Genomic DNA, 19,524 nt, shown 5'->3' on the forward strand with positions numbered 1-19,524 from the left:
ATGGCGGGACTAGGCTTGTATACACTGGAATTTAGATGAGAGGAGATCTTATCGAAACATATAAGATTATTAAGGGGTTGGACACGTTAGAGGCAGGAAACATGTTCCCAATGTTGGGGGAGTCCAGAACCAGGGGCCACAGTTTACGAATAAGGGGTAGGCCATTTAGAACTGAGATGAGGAAAAACTTTTTCAGTCAGAGAGTTGTGAATCTGTGGAATTCTCTGCCTCAGAAGGCAGTGGAGGCCAATTCTCTGAATGCATTCAAGAGAGAGCTGGATAGAGCTCTTAAGGATAGCGGAGTCAGGAGGTATGGGGAGAAGGCAGGAACGGGGTACTGATTGAGAATGATCAGCCATGATCACATTGAATGGCGGTGCTGGCTCGAAGGGCCGAATGGCCTCCTTCTGCACCTATTGTCTATTGTCTATTGGAGGGTATAGCTTTAAGGTGAGAGGGGCAGTTTAAAGGAAACATGTAGGTGCCTGCAATGCACTGCTAGGAGCAGTGGCCTAAAATGAGAGGCTTTTGGATAGGCATATGGATATGCAGGAAGTGGAGGGATATGGATCATGTGCAGGAGATTAGTTTGACATGGCATCATATTCAGCACGGACATTGTGGGCTGAATGGTCTATTCCTGTGCTGTACCGTTCTATTCTATATAGTTATTAGAAGTTGGACAGTAATATTTCTTCCTTCCCATGGGGATGCTCAAAAACACCTATTTGCTCTGACGGTGAGATTAGCTAACTCAGTCAAGCATTTGAATTTAAGACCCTGTTAAAATTAAAACATACCAATTCAAAAGGTTGAGATGGAAACAGTCTCGCTGCACCACTAAAAAGTGACGTCAGATAATAGGATGTTTTCTGAAGGATAAGATACACATCCATTTGGAAAAGCAGGGGTTTGATTAGGGATAGTCAGTATAGTTTTATGATTTGAAATTGTGCCTCACAAATCTTTGTGTTTTTTTTTAAGTAACCAGGAAGTTTGATGAGGCAGGGCCATACACGTAGTCTACATGGAAATCAGCAAGGCCTTTGATGAGGTTCTGCATGGTATGCTGCTCTGGGAGGTTAAATTGCATGGAATCCAGAGAGCGAGCAAACTGGATACATAATTGGATTCGCGGTAAGCAAAGGGCGATGGTGGAAGGTTATTTTTTGGACAAGAGGCCTGTGACTAGTGGTGTGCCTCCAGGATCGGATGCTGTGTCCAATGCTGTTTGTCATCTACATATAAACGAGTAGAAGAAAATAACTGCAGATGCTGGTACAAATCGAAGGTATTTATTCACAAAATGCTGGAGTAACTCAGCAGGTCAGGCAGCATCTCGGGAGAGAAGGAATGGGTGACGTTTCGGGGCGAGACCCTTCTTCAGACTGAACGATTTGGTTTAGAATGTACAAGGCATGATTAGTAGGTTTGCAGATGATATTAAAATAGTGGTTTCATAAATAGTGAAAATGGTTATAAAGAATCACAGTGGGATGAAAGATAGGAGGAGCTTCAACTGGAGCATAAGTACCAACATGGTCTACTGTCATTTTTTGTGCTCCATAATCTTTGTAATCCTACGTACTTCCTTCACCCACTAATATTAAGGACCATCATTTACTCCATTGATTTCAGATGTTCTGCATTTATACTATTTTACTTTTGGGTGTGCACCTTTTATATCACTTTTTAAACAGTAAAATACTCCTCAAACCATGGATCTTTAAATTGAAAAGAGAACAGATGCTGGAAATCTGAAGTAAAACAGAAAACAGGGATACTAAACAGGTCAGGTAGCATCTGTGGAGAGAAAAACAGACTTGTTTTGATCAATAATCCTTCATGATAACATCAGCCTGTGACATTAACGTCTTTTCGCTCCACAGTTGCTGCCTCATCTGCTGATAATTTATGATGCTTTCTGATTTTATTTTGGTTCTTAAATGCTGAAGACCCACAAAACTAATGGGAAGGGTGATTATCAAGTACATTGAGCTACATTAATAAGCCAACTTAGAAATGATGGGATAAGTAACATGTTGTAACATTCTATAAAAAGTCTGTTTTTCGTTTAAATTATTCCTGGTATTGGGATTACTCTTCCATGGAAGTGGTGGAAGTAAAGATTGATCACTTAACTTCTCAACTAAAAATTACCATCTCTCTGGCTGGATAGTGCACATGTATCTAATCTATTTATAATCTAAGCACAGGATCAGATTACTTTGTAATTTCCATCCTCTTCATCATTACATTTATAAGCAAAACTCATGCTGACCAAAACTAAACAGAATTTTAATGAAAAGCATATGGAGTCATGGAATCATAGCGTGGAACCAGGCCCTTCGGCCCAGCTTGCCCACACTGGCCAACATATCCCAGCTACACTAGTCCCACCTGCCTGCGTTTGGTCCATATCCCTCCAAACCTGTCCTATCCATGTACCTGTCTAAGCTTGTTCCACACACCCACCACCCTTTGTGTGAAAAGGTTATACTTCAGATTCCTATTAAATCTTTTCCCCTTCACCTTAAACCTATCTGCTCTGGTCCTCGATGCACAGGCAAAAGATTATGCATCAATCGGATCTATTCCTCTCATTATTGTATATACCTCTATAATATAACCTCTCATCCTCCTGTGCTTCAAGGAATAGAGTCCCAGCCAACTCAACTTCTCCATATAGCTCAGACCCTCCCAATGCTGGCAACATCCTCGTAAATCTTCTCTGTACTCTTTCCAGCTTGACATCTTTCCTAGAACATGGTGCCTAGAACTGAATACAATACTCTAAATGTGGCCTCACCAACGTCTTGTATAACTGTAACTTGACCTCCCAACTTCTATACTCAATACTCTGACTGATGAAGGCCAATGTGCCAAAAGCCTTTTTGACCACCTTATAGACCTGTGACTCCACCTTCTTGGAACCATGCAACTGCACTCCTAGATCCCCCTGCTCAACAGAGCCCTACCATTCACCATGTAGGTCCTGCCCATGTTAGACTTCCCAAAATGCAACACCTCACATTTCTTTGTATTAAATTCCATCAACCATTCATCAACATGCAATTTTTCACAACCATCTTCACTATGCAAAACCACCCATTTTTTTAATCATCAGCAAACTTGCATAATCTTCCCATATCTATCAAATTGTTGGACATTTGAACTGGTGCACTTTGAAAGTCTTTTGCAATCCTTATTACATTTGTCCAAAAAGCATATGTCATTATTTTCAGATTGTACATACCGTAAATGAATCAGATAACATAGTACTTTTCTTTTAACTTCTGAATTTTCCATATTTTCACATGTTCCTTCATTTTCTTCCACTGGCACAAGAAAAATCCTGTGGCGCAGAAGCGTAATGTGGTTTGGTGGCATGTCGCTGAAGTCATATGTCACAAGAAACATTTTTACCACAGTTTTATTTGGGTTGAATAAGGTCTGTAAGCACACAATAGGCATGGTATTAATTTAAATGCAACAACTCAAACAAAACCTTTGCATTTGTCAGAATGGACGGGAAGAGAAGCAACTAAGAGCGCTTTACATAACCTATTATAGAAAAATTAAAAACACAATTACAATAGCAGTCACCATAAGTCATAGATATTATTAATTCTCAAATGTTACAAAATCTGTTAAAAAATCTATTCTTGTAACCAATTACCATTATAGAGTCACAGAGTGATACAATGTGGAAACAGGTCCTTCGGTCCAACTTGCCCACACCGGCCAACATGTCCCAGTTACTCTAGCCCCATCTGCATGTGCTTGGTCCATATCCCTCCAAACCTGTCCTATCCCTGTACCTGTCTAATTGTTTCTTAAACGATGGGATAGTACCAGCCTCAACTACCTCCTCTGGCAGCTCGTTCCAGCTTGTTAACAATGATTTTTCCTGTTTTTATCAACTCCACTCCATCAGTCTATGAGAATCTAACTGTGTAGGAAGGAACTGCAGATGCTGGTTTAAACCAAAGATACAGACACAAAAATCTGGAGTAACTCAGCGGGACAGGCAACATCTCTGGAGGGAAGGAATGGGTGACGTTTCAGGTCGAGACCCTTCTTCCGAATCTAACTGATGGATAGCAACACATCTGCCATCCTCATCCATCAATGGACTCCATTCAGACATGAATTAGGAGGACTAGGCAAATTTGTTTTTTGTGCCTATTTCACTTTGTAGTAAATATATTTACAAATTGTAATTTTGCTTTAATTTTTTTTAAATGTAACAATTTTTAACTATTTAAAGAAATGTTAATAGCCAAATGTCCCTGAATATTATATACATTTATAAACTTGACAAGCTGGTTGAGCTCATAACCATTTGCAGATGGTGGGGTGATGAAAGAGGTGAGGCAAACTGCAGCAACAAATTAAACACAACTTTGCAACAAAAAGTTTGACTAGGCAATTAATGATGCACTAGGAAAATGGATCAAAACCCATTTTAGAAAGAGTTACTAAACCTAGTGAAGCTGATTACACCTTTTTAAATATTGTCACATTTAATGTACATGTATAGAAGGGTGTCTAGAGTTAAAAATAGGTGGTTTTCTGCAATATGTCAGTTTTTGCAATAGTGATAGAATGCACAGTCTATTAACATCTATGGGAATTAAGGAGACTAAAACTGGCCAGTCAAGTGAGAAAAGAGTACTAAAAATTCTAGTTGCATAAAAGATTAATAAAGCCACAGGTTTTAATGCTTTTTAAACCTGGATGTTCAGGGTTTAAATTTATTCCTCCAAACTGCTCCAGATTCAGGAATTGACCTGCATCTTAAAACTGAGGAGAAATTACAGAGCAAATAATTTAACATTTGCAGTGGTGGGGGAATATATATTCTTAAGATTAGAGCTGAATAGTAAGAAAAGAAACAGGATTATGTCTCAACATTTCTCCATATTTTCAAGTGCAAATACTCAGAAACAAACAGAATGCTTGCTTTTATATCAAGACAAATAGAAATAAAAAGGAGGTCATTTTGCCAAGCTGCGTAAAGCCCTGGTGAGACTATATATGAGGTCCGTGTAAACATCTAGGCACCATGTCTTGGAAGAAGCTGAGCATTGTTACTATTATGTAATCAGAGCTTGAGGCTAGATGAGGTGAGATTTAAAGGAGGCTGGTTTTTACTTGGAATACAGAAGGTTCAATGGGAATTCAACTGAGAGATAAATATATTTTTTGCCCCAGTGGTAGGAAGGCCTGGACAGGGGAACAGGCTCAAAATCAGAACCAGGCCATTCAGGAGGGAAACAAAGAAACAGTTCTTCTTTGAATGGTAGAAATAAAGATACAAAAATTCTTAAATGAGATGAATAGATATTAGCCACAGGCAGTAAGGAATCTGAAGCTAAAAGAATCAATGGACAAACAATTCACATCAGTCTTGATCTCTACCAGTGATGGGACTGTATCATTGTTCTGAGTTTATTAATCAAACCAGAACCATTTCACACAAAAATAGAAGATGTCATGTAATGACGCCAATGTTATAAACATCTCAGTAATTCATATACAGCTATGATAATTTTGCCATTAATTAAAAAAAATTAGAGACGCAATGAACTGCAGAGGTTGGAATCTTGAGCAGACACAAAGTGCTGGAGTAACCCAGGCAAGCAGCATCTGGGCAGGGAATGGATAGGCAATGTTTTTCATTGGGACCCTTCTTCAGACTGATTGTAGAAACCCGGATGGTACGGATTGGTCAGATAGTCAGATACAGGTGACAAGGGTTTGATTGGCAGATGGGTGAACAAAGGCCAGAGATGAAAACGAGACAAAAGGGCATCAGATAATGAGAGGAGTGAAATGTACAGTCCGAGGGAGGATATAGATGTAAGGGGATTGTGAGGGTAGGAAATATGGGGAAAGAGGAGGGAGATAGTGAGAGAAATGGATGCACACCAGGGTGGGGGTTCACAGGAAAGAGAGACGGAGAGGGGGTGATATGTTACTTGTAATTGGAGAATTCAATGTTCAAACCGGTGGGTAGTAAGCTACCCAAGTGCAATACGAGGTGCAGTTCCATCGGTTTGTGTATGGTTTCTCTCTGGCAATGGAGAAGGCCCAGGACAAGGCCAGTGTGGCAATGGGAAGGAATGTTGAAATGATTAGCAGGCGGGAAATCCTGCAAGCCTTAATGTCATAAGTGATAGAAGCAGAATTAGGCCATTTGGCCCATCAAATCTACTCTGTCATTCAAACATGGTTGATCTATCACTCCCACCTAACCCCATTCTCCTGCCTTCTCATAATCCCCGACACCTGTAACAGACCGAGCACGTGTTCATCGAAAAAAGATAACCAAAGAGCAACATGAACAGATGTTGGCCAGTTTTCAAGAAACTGTCCGCCCAAAAAAAAACGCACCAACGCTTAATTTTGCACATATTTGCTTATATGTTTTTTGGCGGAAGACTTTGGCAGTTTGGAGAAGTTTCAGAAGGTTGTTTCCTTGGACAATAGAGATTCTCAGAAGAAAAGATAGAGGAGATTGGAACTATACTCATTGAACTTTAGTATAATGAGAGATGCTATTGATACACAAGATTCTCAAGGGAATTGATAGATAGATGTTGAAAGGGCATTTCCTGTTGCATGGATTCTAGTACTAATTGCTTCGAAAATTAGTTGCCCATTTAAGATGATGATTTTTTTTATCATCACAGAAGTTTTAATAATTTATGGAACTTTCTAACTAAGGAGCTGTGGAAGCTGAGATAGTATAGTCAAAGCTGAGACGGATACATTTTTGAACAACAAGGCAGCTAAGGATAACAGGGAACAAGCAAGAAGGACAACTATCATGTCTTTGAATGGAGAAACACATTTGAGGAACTGAATATAGACAATAGGTGCAGGAGTAGGCCATTCGGCCCTTCGAGCCGGCACCGCCATTCAATGTGATCATGGCTGATCATTCTCAATCAGTACCCCGTTCCTGCCTTCTCCCCATACCCCCTGACTCCGCTATCCTTAAGAGCTCTATCTAGCTCTCTCTTGAATGCATTCAGAGAATTGGCCTCCACTGCCTTCTGAGGCAGAGAATTCCACAGATTCACAACTCTCTGACTGAAAAAGTTTTTCCTCATCTCCGTACTAAATGGCCTACCCCTTATTCTTAAACTGTGGCCAGGTTTATTCCAGGTCTGAGTTCCTCTGTATTGTTAAGGGGAATCTTTGAAACCCATGCTTCCAATCGTGAACCCCTTTCCAAGAACAAAAATATGAAATTCAAATGCATGGAGACAACCATTTTCCAAACCTTAAGTGGCTATGAGCCTTCCTACCTAGTTTCAGAAGTACTTTTTTGACATGTGAATTTCTCATTTAAATGGAGTAGTTAACTGAACAACAACCCCGAAGCTGCAGCATGTTGCGAGTTCAACTTAACTTATTTGTCATGCAAGCAAGATCTTTGAGTTTATTTCCCAATGCTACAACTATAAGTACAAATAATGGAGCAGTTTCACTTGCAGCATTTTAAGAACAAAAACTTGATCCGGAGTTGAAGTTGATTCAACATAATAAACATTTCTTAAATTGCTAAAAGATTATTTCCAGTGCTTGATTACCACAGGGCAAAATGTCATGGCTACTTTATTCCATGCGAGAGAGAAAATACACTTGAGGTTATATAATTCCTGTCATAACATCCTGTAGCACTTTACATACAGTGAAGCAGTTCTGAAGTGTAGTCTTTTTCTTAAAGAAAGAAACAGAGCCACAAATTTATGCAGAGTCAACAAAACACCTTTAGCAACACCTTAAATTATTAATTTTGCTCATTTTGGTTGAGGGATGAACAATTGGTCACATCAGCCAAGGCTAACTATCCTGGATGAGTACTGCTCAAGGCCAGAGCAACAAGGCACAAATGGATCTAAACTTTAATGTTTCAATCAGAACCCAACAGATGGTCAGGCCCAATCAGACTTGGTTGGGCTGCAAGACTTTGCAGAATACCATTAGCAATGTAGAAAACAAGGAACTGCAGATGCAGGTTAACAAAAAAAAAGTGCTGGACATTATTACCCAAGGAAAAATGCAAATTCGTATGTTGTCAACCAATTAAATTGTAACAAAAATATTGATAGTACTGTAAAATGTTAAATAGAAGCTCGAACATTTGCTTTAAATTATTTTAAATACTTTATACAAGAACAAGAAGTGATCATTCTTGGCAAGGACCATTAATTAAACCCCTAAATGCATTGGTGACTCAATTTTCTAATGATTTGGAAGGATAAAAAACTGAAAGAAACTGACATAGAAACTGAAAGGGTGATTTTAATTGGTGTCAGTTCCTTTAAGAAAATAAAGTGCTGACAAACTTACCACTTGGATGGTTCCTGCCTTGGGGACATTGTAACCCTTCTTTCCCAAAGATTCCAGATTTATCACACCCTAAAGAATAGGAAAACAATTGTGAAAATATTATAGATGACACCATTCCCATTGCATGAAGAATCCTCTTTGAATTTATTTTTCATCTTAAAATGTTACAACAAATCAAGCAGTTAATCAAAGACGACCATTTTTAGACAAGAACGAGTTACGTGGGGAGTAATCTATGCAATGATCAAATTTATTGTTAATTTTTCCATGTTCTTTCGAAACATTGAAAATAGGTGCAGGAGTAGGCCATTCGGCCCTACAAGCCAGCACTGCGTTCAATGTGATCATGGCTGATCATCCAAAATCAGTACCCTGTTCCTGCTTTCTCCCCATATCCCCTGATTCCGTTAGCCCTTAGAGCTAAATCTAACTATCGCTTGAAAACATCCAGTGAATTGGCCTCCACTGCCCAATGTGGCAGAAAATTCCACAGATTCACAACTTTTTGGGTGAAAAGATTTTTCCCTCATCTCAGTCCTAAATGGCCGACCCCTTATTCTGAAACTGTGATCCCTGGTTCTGGAATTCCCCCAACATCAGGAACATTTTTCCTGCATTTAGTCTGTCCAATTCCTTAAGAATTTTACATATTTCTATGATAGGTGGATAGGGATGATTGTGGAACAGCAATGGCAGGTGTTTCTGGGAATAATCCAGAAGATACAGGATAATTTCATTCCAAAGAGGAAGAAAGATAAGGGGAATAAAAGGCGACTGTGGCTGACAAGGGAAGTCAAGGACAGGATAAAAATAAAAGAGAAAATGTATAACATAGCAAAGATGAGCGGGAAACCAGAGGATTGGGTAACTTTTAAAGATCAACAGAAGGTAACTAAAAAGGCAATACGGGGAGAAAAGATGATGTACAAAGGTAAGCTAGCGAAGAATATAAAGGAGGATAGTAAAAGCTTCTTTAGGTATGTAAAGAGGAAAAAATTAGTTAAGACAAATGTGGGTCCCTTGAAGACAGAAACAGTTGAATTTATTATGGGGAACAAGGAAATGGCAGACGAGTTGAACAGGTACTTTGGTTCTGTCTTCACTAAGGACGACACAAACAATCTCCCAGATGTACTAGGGGACAGAGGACCTAGGGTGATGGAGGAACTGAACGAAATACACATTAGTCAGGAAATGGTGTTGGGTAGACTGATGGGACTGAAGGCAGATAAATCCCCAGAGCCTGATGGTCTGCATCCCCGAGTACTCAAGGAGGTAGCCCTAGCAATCGTGGACGCGTTGGAGATCATTTTCCAAAGTTCTACAGACTCTGGATCAGTTCCTGTGGACTGGAGGGTAACTAATGTAACCCCACTTTTTAAGAAAGGAGGGAGAACGAAAGCAGGGAATTATAGACCAGTTAGCCTGACATGAAGATGCAGGAGTCAATTATTAAAGATGTGATAGCAGCGCATTTCATAAGCAATAACAGGATCGTTCAAAATCAGCATGGATTCACGAAGGGGAAGTCATGCTTGACAAATTTTCTGGAATTTTTTGAGGATGTAACAAGTAAAATGGATAAGGAAGAGCCAGTGAATGTAGTGTACCTGGACTTTCAGAAAGCCTTTGATAAGGTTCCACACAGGAGATTAGTGGGCAAAATTAGAGCATATGGTATTGGGGGTAGGGTATTGACTTGGATAGAAAATTGGTCGCAGACAGGAAACAAAGAGTAGGGAGTAACGGGTCCCTTTCAGAATGGCAGGCAGTGACTAGTGGGGTGCCGCAGCTACTAACAATATACATTAATGATTTAGATGAAGGAATTAAAAGTAACAATGGCAAATTTGCAGATGACAAAGCTGGGTGGCAGTGTGAACTGTGAAGCGGATGCTATGAGGATGCAGGGTGACTTGGACAGGTTGGGTGAGTGGGCAGATGCATGGCAGAAGCAGTATAATGTGGATAAATGCGAGGTTACCCACTTTGGTGGCAAGAACGGGAAGGCAGATTATTATCTGAATGGCGTCAGGTTAGGAAAAGGGGAAATACAATGAGACCTGGTGTCTTTGTACATCAGTCACTGAAAGTAAGCATGCAGGTACAACAGGCAGTGAAGAAAGCTAATGGCATGTTGACCTTCAGAACAAGCGGAGCTGAGTATAGGAGCAAAGAGGTCCTTCTGCATTTGCACAGGACCCTGGTGAGACCACACCTGGAGTATTGTGTGCAGTTTTGGTCTCCTATTTTGAGGAAGGACATTCTTGTTATTGAGTACAGCATAGGTTCACGAGGTTAATTCCCGGGATGGCGGGACTGTCATACGATGAAAGAATGGAGCAACTGGGCGTGCTTTCACTGGAGTTTAGAAGGATAAGAGGGGATCTTATAGAAACATCTAAAAGTATTAAGGGATTGGACACGCTAGATGCAGGAAACATTTTCCCGGTGCTGGGTGAGTCCAGAACCAGGGGCCATAGTTTAAGAATAAGGCCATTTAGAACTGAGATGAGGAAAAACTTTTTCACACAGAGAGTTGTGAATTTGTGCAATTCGCTGCCTCAGAAGGCCGATTCACTGGATGCATTCAAAAGAGAGTTAGATAGAGCTCTTAGGGCAAGCAGAATCAAGGGGTATGGGGAGAAGGCAGGAACGGGGTACTAATTGTGGATGATCAGCCATGATCACATTGAATGGCGGTGCTGGCTCGAAGGGCCGAATGGCCTAATCCTGCACCTATTGTCTATGAATCTATGTATAAGATCCCCTCACATCCTTCTAAATTCCAGTGAATATAAGCCCAGTCGATCCATTCTTTCCCAGTCGATCTGTTCTTATCGACTTATCTTATTGGTAACTGGTTCAGAAATTGCTAATGTGCATTTTAAAAATACATATTTAAAAATATATACAAAGTTCAAAGGAGGCAGATGGAGAATAGGTAATTGGGGAAAACACACAGGATTTGAGGTCTTCCTGTCCGCACTTCAGGTGAATGTTTTGACAAGCTTACTGCAGTTGTCCCTCAAAGAATTGTTTGTGCGCCATTTATATGGTGTGATTTTCCTGAATGTTGCTAGAATTGACTGTCTTAAGGCAACCGAAGATAGAATTTGGTATCTCAAACCCAAAACACAAATATATGATTCCACCCGCAGACATTTCTTCGACTCATACAAATATGGAATGCTTACTATTTCAAGCTCATTTTAAACATGTACTTCTGCCTGCCTTATTGGACTCAAATTACTTAAAGAGCTGACATAGCATCATGACTATCTCAGGTCAGTAGGTCTGTAGATTTCTTGCAGAAACATAAAACGTTGATTTGTAACCAGCCAATACAAAACTATTACATTGGATATTTATAGACAATACACACTAGGTTCAGGAGTAGGCCATTCGGCCCTTCACACCTTATTCTTAAACTGTGGCCCCTGGTTCTGGACTCCCCCAACATCGGGAACATGTTTCCTGCCTCCACCCCATACAACAAATTATCCTCCAACATTTCCGCCACCTCCAACGTGATCCCAACACTGGCCACATCTTCCCATCTCCACCCCTTTCTGCTTTCCGCAGAGACCATTCCCTCCGCAACTCCCTGGTCCACTCGTCCCTTCCCACCCAAACCGTCCCTTCCCCAGATAAGTCCCCTGCAACCGCAGGAGATGCAACACCTGTTCCTTTACCTCCCCCCTCGACTCCATCCAAGAACCCAAACAGTCTTTCCAGGTGAGGCAGAAGTTCACCTGCACCTCCTCCAACCTCATCTATTGTGTCGGCTGTTCCAGATGTCAACTTCTCTACATCGGCGAGACCAAGCGCAGGTTCGGCGATCGTTTCACTGAACACCTCCGCTCACTCAGTCCGTCTCAACCAACCTGATCTCCCGGTGGCTCAGCACTTCAACTCCCCCTCCAATTCCCAATCTGAGCTTTCTGTCCTGGGCCTCCTCCATTGTCAGAGTGAGACCCAGCGCAAATTGGAGGAACAGCACCTTATATTTCGCTTGAGCAGTTTACACCCCAGCGGTTTGAACATTGACCTCTCTTACTTCAGGTAGTCCCTGCTTCCCCTCTCTATCCCCTCCCCTTGCCAGTTCTCCTACGAGTCTTCCTGTCTCCGACTACATCCTATCTTTGTCCCGACCCCTCCCCTGACATCAGTCTGAAGAAGGGTCTCGACCCGAAACGTCACCCATTCCTTCTCTCCTGAGATGCTGCCTGACCCGCTGAGTTACTCCAGCATTTTGTGTCTACCATGCCATTAGCTCTCTTATATCAAGGCCTCATAATTAATGAACATTTTCCAATTAGCAAAAGGTAAAATAAGAAATTCAGGAGATTCAGGGAGCACTGATTGTTTGTTTTAAAAGTGATATTAAAATACGTCTGCCAGGGAAGAGAGTCCATGTTCTTTAATACGAAACACATGTTGTCCTGTGCATTGGAGATTTAACAATAAACTAGCCCAATTCATATCAATAGCATGAAAAGAATTACATTTTTTAACACTAACCCAGTCAGGCAGGAAGCTGCCATACCTGCTGAATGTTTTCAGCAAATTCTGTTTCCATTTTGTTTCCAACAACTACATTTTTTATTTTCAGTTACCTTAAATGTAGTCACTACTATAATTTACAAAACATCATTGCAAAAAAAAGTTCCTCAACCTGCAAGCTAACAGTCTCTCAAGCAACAAGCTAATGATGATTTGAAAATCAGATTTAGTGATAATAATTGGGATAATGTTGCCCACTTTAACCGAGGGACGACCATAGCATGCAAATGATAAGATTCTTTACGCTCCCTTTGAAGGTCTGAGAAGGCCTTGATTTAACATTGCACCTAAAAAATGCTCATTTGACATAAATGTTTTGCACTGGAGTTTCAGCCTAGAGCTTTTTGCACATCTCTAGAATGGGATTACACAATAATGGAATGGAGACCAACTGAGTAAAAGCCAACTCTCAATAGTAATCTTGATAAACAATGTTCACAAGCTATTTTCTTACCAGGAATGGTGATGGGGCACTATGTTCAGAAATATTGTAGTAAGATACATCCACAGGTAGTGTTACATGCTGTGGGCAATATGATCCACTTGCCCCAAGTTCAGCTGTAAAACCTTCAATTCTTCCTGATGGTGCAAATCTGCCATTTAACAAAGATTCCTGAAATGAAATAAAAAGGCAAAACCAGCTCAACTTGTGGACTCTTCTGTTTCTGTTGTTGGAAACTAGAGAGGTCATTGCAGGAGCCCTGGTTGAAATTTATGAGTTTAGTTTAGTTTTAGTTTAGAGATACAGTGCAGAAACAGGCCCTTCGACCCATCGAGTCTGCGCCGACCAGCGATCCCCGTGTTTTAACACGATCCTACACAGACTAGGAGCAATTCTTTTCACATTTACCAAGCCAACTAGTCTACATACCTGTACGTCTTTGGAGTGTGGGAGGAAACCAAAGATCTCAGAGAAAACCCATGCAGCCACAGGGAGAACGTCCAAACTCTGTACATTACAGTACCCATAGTCTGGATCGAACTTGGGTCTCTGGCACTGCAAACGCTGTAAGGCAGCAACTCTACCACTGCGCCGTCCTTGTCATTAAATACAGGAAAGCATTCGACAAAGTTCCACATGGTAGGAAGGTTAGATCACATGGGATCCAAGGAGAGATAGCTGAATGGATAGAAAATTGGCTTCATGGAAGGAGGCAGAGGGTGACGGAGGAAGGATGCTTCTCGGACTGGAGGCCTGTGACTAGTGGTGTGCCTCAGGGTTTGGTGCTGGGCCTGTTACTGTTTGTTACCTATATCAATGATTTGGATGAGAACGGATATGGCAAGATTAGCAAGTTTGCAGATGATACAAAAGTGGGTGGTATTGCAGATAATTGTGAAAAGTTGTACCAGGATCTTGATCAGTTGGCCAGAAGGGCTGAGGAATGGATGATGAGATTTAATAGTGAAATGTGAGGTGTAGCATTGGGACTTCAAGAAATTGGTACTTTTTTTCATTCTACTTGGTCCTGTTCAAAAATACAACCTTTTTGGACAAATTTAAGAAGTTTTCTAGAACAGATTATCGGAATACAACTTCCATACAACCCAAGATTTTTGTTATTGGGTGATGTTGAAGGAATAAGACCACAACTTAAAATGAATAAATATCAGAAAGAATTTATAAAAATTGCATTAGCAGTAGCCAAAAAAACTATCGCAGTTACTTGGAAATCAGATTCCTATTTAAGTATGGACCCTTGGAATAATGAAATTTCTAACTGTATCCCACTTGAAAAAATTACTTATAACTTAAGGAACAAATATGATACTTTTTAAAATATCTGGCGTCCTTATCTACAAAAGAGGGGCCTATATATATATAGAAGAATTGTTCATATTCTCAATGGTTCTTTTGGGAGAGATGTACATATATATATACAGTTTATTCTGTTTGGAATTCCATGGGGCGTGTGCAGGACCCCCAACACCCAGGCAATCTTTAATCTTTTTTTCTTTTCTTCTTTTTTCTTATTTGGGGTTAGTATAAGGGGGGGGGGGGGGGGTGGGGGGACGGGTGGGAGGGCTTGTTTTCTAAAAAGTTCTGTAAAAATAAAAATAAATAAATAAATAAAATAAAATGATTTGGATGAGAACGGATATGGCAAGATTAGCAAGTTTGCAGATGATACAAAAGTGGGTGGTATTGCAGATAATTGTGAAACGTTGTACCAGGATCTTGATCAGTTGGCCAGATGGGCTGAGGAATGGATGATGAGATTTAATAGTGAAATGTGAGGTGTAGCATTGGGAAGTCTAACATGGGCAGGATCTAAACAGTAAATGGTAGGGCTCTGGTGGGGGGGGGGGGGGGGGTGTTATAAATCAGAGGGATCTCAGAGTACAGGTAATTAGTTCCTTGAAGGTGGAGTCGCAGACAGGTAGGGTAGTCAAAATAGCTTTTGGCACATTGGCGTTGGTGAGGCCGTATTCAGTCTTGTGTTCAGTTCTGGCACCATGTTATGTTGTCAAGCTGGAAAGGGTACAGAGAAGGTTTACAAGGATGTTGCCAGAATTCGAGGGTCTGAGCTATCAGGAGAGGACTGGAGGGTGGGACCTTATTCCTTGGAGCACAGGAGGATGGAGGTGTATAAAATAATGATAGGACTTGACCGGGTAGATGCACAGTCTCTTGCCCAGAGTAGGAGAATCGAGGACGAAAGGACATAATCTTAAGGTGAAGTGGAAAAGATTTAATAGGAATTCGAGGGGTATCTTTTCCACACAAAGGGTGGTGGGTTTATGGAACGAGCTGCCAAAGGAGGTAGTTGAGGCAGGGACTATCACAATGTTTAAGAAACAGTTAGACAGATAACATGGATAGGACAGGTTTGGAGGGATTTGGGCCATATGCAGGTAGGTGGGATGAGTGTAGCTGGGACATGTTGGCCGGTGTGGGCAAGTTAGGCCAAAGGGCCTGTTTCCATGCTCTATGACTATGTCTATGAATCCATCCCTTAAATATTCCAGTATGCTTCTAAAGTTTTAGTACTGAAACAAAACAAACAGTTTTTCTGATAACCTGCATCTAATTTAAAGTCTTCCCATATTAGCTTCCACAACACCGATTTATTTCTCAAAAAGCAAAACGTTACAGATGCTGTAAATCAGAAATATAAACAGAAAATGCTGCTAACTCCCAGTGAGTCAGACAGCAGCTGTGGATAGAGAAACAGATCAGACCAATGACCTTGTGTCAAAATGGGGAAAGGGTAAAAACTCAACAGTTGCAAAGAGAGAGTGGGGCTGAGATACAGAGAACAAAGAGAAAGTCTTGAATAAGGAACAAAGTCTTGAATAAGGAATCAGTCTGTGATAGTGGGAAGATCAAGAGAGTGTGAATATGAATGTTGTGAGAGCATGAAGGGTCTACAGTTCCCTGAAAATGGAAACCAGAGAAAATGTAGAGGAGGAGATGAAAGAAGTCTCAAAAACCACAAGGAAGGAAGGGAAAATATACTGGTGACCAAAGTAGGTTGCTGAATTTCTCCCTTTAAATTTGTAATCTTCTCTTATTGTACCTCAAAATTTCCAAGCAAGGAACGACTAATAGAAGGACTTGTGCTGCTTCTTGATGAAAACTTGTTGGGTTCTCCTGCAAATGCACTCCGTAGATGTCTCCTGAAGGGCAAATATAAAAGAATATGTTGATATTCTATATGATTAATTTCAGTCAGATAATAGTTTTGTTTAAAATGTTTATATGTTCAATGTTTTAAATTCATATTCATTTACATTAATGTGAAATGGAATTAACATGTTAAAACATTTATTTTCATCTCTTCACTATTGAAGTTTCTGGCTATAATCACTCTGGGTTGTCTCACTGGGTCCAGCAGACTTTAAACTGTGAATAAGATAAATATCCAAGTTGCAAATTGGAAAGCATTTGGAAACAAAGCTGAAGGGGAACCCTTTCAGAAGATGGAAAATTCAGAAGGCTACTTGTGAATTTAACTGTGTGACCTGCTCATAAGTGGGAAAAAAATCACTACCTTTCTGTTTTCAAGCAAAAAAAGTTGCACTGAATGATATAAGCAAATGCCTTGGTTGCCTTCTTTGTATGTTCCTTTTGGTCATTCAAATCAAGTGCCCAGCTTATTACTTTCTGGCCATCTGACAGGGAGTTCTTTTTTTTCACATTTGAAGCAAGATTACAGTTGTGAAGTCAGATTGAAGGACAGAATTAAAGGACAGAGGGAAACTATCATATAAGGATCCCAGATCAAATGAAAATAATTTGAAAATTAGAGACAAACGTTGCCAGACATGGGTAATTATGGAACTGTTTCAGAAGATAAGCTTTCTTCTGTGCACCAATTAATGGTGATCAATTTTAATATTAAATATGATATTAATTGGTTTAACTATACCAAAAGTTAATAAGGCATAGGGGAAAAGACAGCTGCATTTCAAAAACAAATGGAGTGACAGGCAAGAGAATTTAAGACTTACTCATGTTCCAATTCTGTCAGTGATCAGCAAAACCATAAACTGATAATTTAATTTAATTAACATATTAAACTGATAGGTTATGTTTTGTTTTAATTCATAGATTGCAAGAAGCTAAATTGTTAATGAAAGTTCTGATTTTTAATTAATAGAAATGAATGATGCTCTTCCGAACCTACTCTTTTGAAGAAAATATCAAAAACACATAGCTGCACAGCCCAGATCTGTATGATCCTTCAGCCTATCTTGTCCATGCTAGCTAAATTAGTATACTAGGCTAGTCCCACATGCCAGCATTTGACCCATATCCATCTAAACCCTTCCTATCCATACGTCTTTTAAAAGTCATAATTTAATCTATTTTTACAGCTTCCTCTGGCAGCTCAATCCAGATATGAAATCTGTGAAAATGTTGCCCTGGAGGTCCCTCATAAATCTCTCCCCTTTAAGCCTATGCCCCCCATAAAATAATCTATTTTGGGGGAAATTACTAAGATCATTCACTTTATAATTGCTCCTCGTGATCTTGTACACCTCAAAAGGGTCACCTCCTCACCCGCCTACACCCCAAAGAAGAAAGCTCCAGTCTCTCCAACTTCTTCCTCCAACTCAAGCCCAGGTAACATCCTGGCGAATCTCTTCTGTATCCTCTCCAACTTAAGGACATCCATCCTATAGCTGGGTGACCAGAACTGCAAACAATACTCCAAGCGTGGTTTTATCCACGATTTGTACAGCTGCATCATGATGTTCCAACTTCTATATTCAATGAAAGCAAGCATGCCAAACGCCTTCTTGTTCATCTTATCCATCTGATGCACCACTCTCAGGGAACCATTCATCTGTCATTCCAGAACTCTCTGATCTATAACACTCTCCAAAGCTCTACCATTTACTGTGCTGGTTCTGCCCTGATTTGACAGACTAAAATGCCACACCTTACACTTGTCAGAATTAAATTCCATTTGCTACTCCTTGGTCCACCTTCCCAACTGATCTGGATCCTGTTGTAAACTTATATATGCTACCTCGCTATCTACTTTTCCGCCAATATTGCTGTAATTTGCAAATTTAATAACAACGTTAACAACGCGGTCATCCATATCGTTAAGGTTACAACAAACAGCAGTGGACCCAGCACTGCCCACTGTGTCACTCACTCCACGGGTCACAGGCCTCCAAACCAAAAAACAACCCTCCACAACTCCTTTTTGACTCATTCTTCAAAGCTGATTTTGAATCTGATTGGCTAGCTCACCCTTGATACTATGTGATCTAATCTTCCAGATAGCCTTCCATGTTGGACCTTTTTAAAGGCTTTGCTAAAATTCACATGACAACATCCACTGCTCTTCCCTCATCAATCCTCTTGGTTTCCTCTTCCAAAAAAAGTCAAATTGATCAACAAAACGATCAGACAAGTAACAGGGAACTAAATTAAAGATGATTTAAATCATTAATTCAAATTAAAGAATCAAACGAAAGCAACAACCTAATGCTAACATGACACAAAGGTCACTTCAATATCTGGGGAAAAAACTGTGAAGTTTAAAGTAACTAGATATTGTTAATAGGATATTTTGTCAAGCTCCTTTTCATGGAACTGGGTACAGAAAAAGGAAGGCTGTGACTTACAGAACAATCTTCATTCTTATTACTAAGCAGAATTTAAATGTCAGAAATGTTGGCTACTCACGATTTTAAGCGCAATCCATTCTTTAATCTTCTGGTACCACTGAGGCAATCCGAGGAATTCTAGTGAAAAGGCAAATGCAGCCATTACATCTTAAACACTTTTTGCCCTTGAAGACAGTATGCCAACAAATGTGACAGAAGGATAATCAAGTCATCGTTTCAGGGAAAGAGCATGGTCATCAGCAATAGAAGTACGCAAGAGCTGGTGAAAGCATTTGCCATATCAATTAATGTTAAAGGTAAATGGGAATGTTTAAATTCAAAATTTGTGCTGGAGAGTGGCATATTAATTGCAATTGATTTGTAGTTGTCTCTTAGAATCATGTATATTATTTTCCTTATGTTTAAAACTTTAGCAAACAGGACAACATGGAAAATTTTGCAAAGAACGGTGTGCTAGATATTAAGCTTAATAAGAAATAGAACTGGTTGATTATAAATGGT

General features: G+C 40.1%; 1 protein-coding gene across 14 annotated transcripts in view; it reads right to left on the bottom strand.

Moving 5' to 3' along the window:
• The window catches only part of atosb (atos homolog b), a 108,872-nt gene that overhangs the window by 2,200 nt on the left and 87,148 nt on the right, over nt 1-19,524 (bottom strand). For all 14 annotated transcript variants that reach the window (XM_078396449.1, XM_078396400.1, XM_078396370.1 and 11 more), the window contains 5 exons: nt 19,082-19,140; nt 16,455-16,554; nt 13,388-13,546; nt 8,368-8,436; nt 3,257-3,453 (listed from right to left, as the gene is read on the bottom strand). In XM_078396449.1, the coding sequence (XP_078252575.1) occupies nt 3,257-3,453; nt 8,368-8,436; nt 13,388-13,546; nt 16,455-16,554; nt 19,082-19,140 (584 nt within the window). The remainder of the gene's footprint in view (nt 1-3,256; nt 3,454-8,367; nt 8,437-13,387; nt 13,547-16,454; nt 16,555-19,081; nt 19,141-19,524) is intronic.

The sequence above is a fragment of the Rhinoraja longicauda genome, chromosome 1 (genome assembly GCF_053455715.1).
Source record: "Rhinoraja longicauda isolate Sanriku21f chromosome 1, sRhiLon1.1, whole genome shotgun sequence".
NCBI lineage: Eukaryota > Metazoa > Chordata > Chondrichthyes > Rajiformes > Arhynchobatidae > Rhinoraja > Rhinoraja longicauda.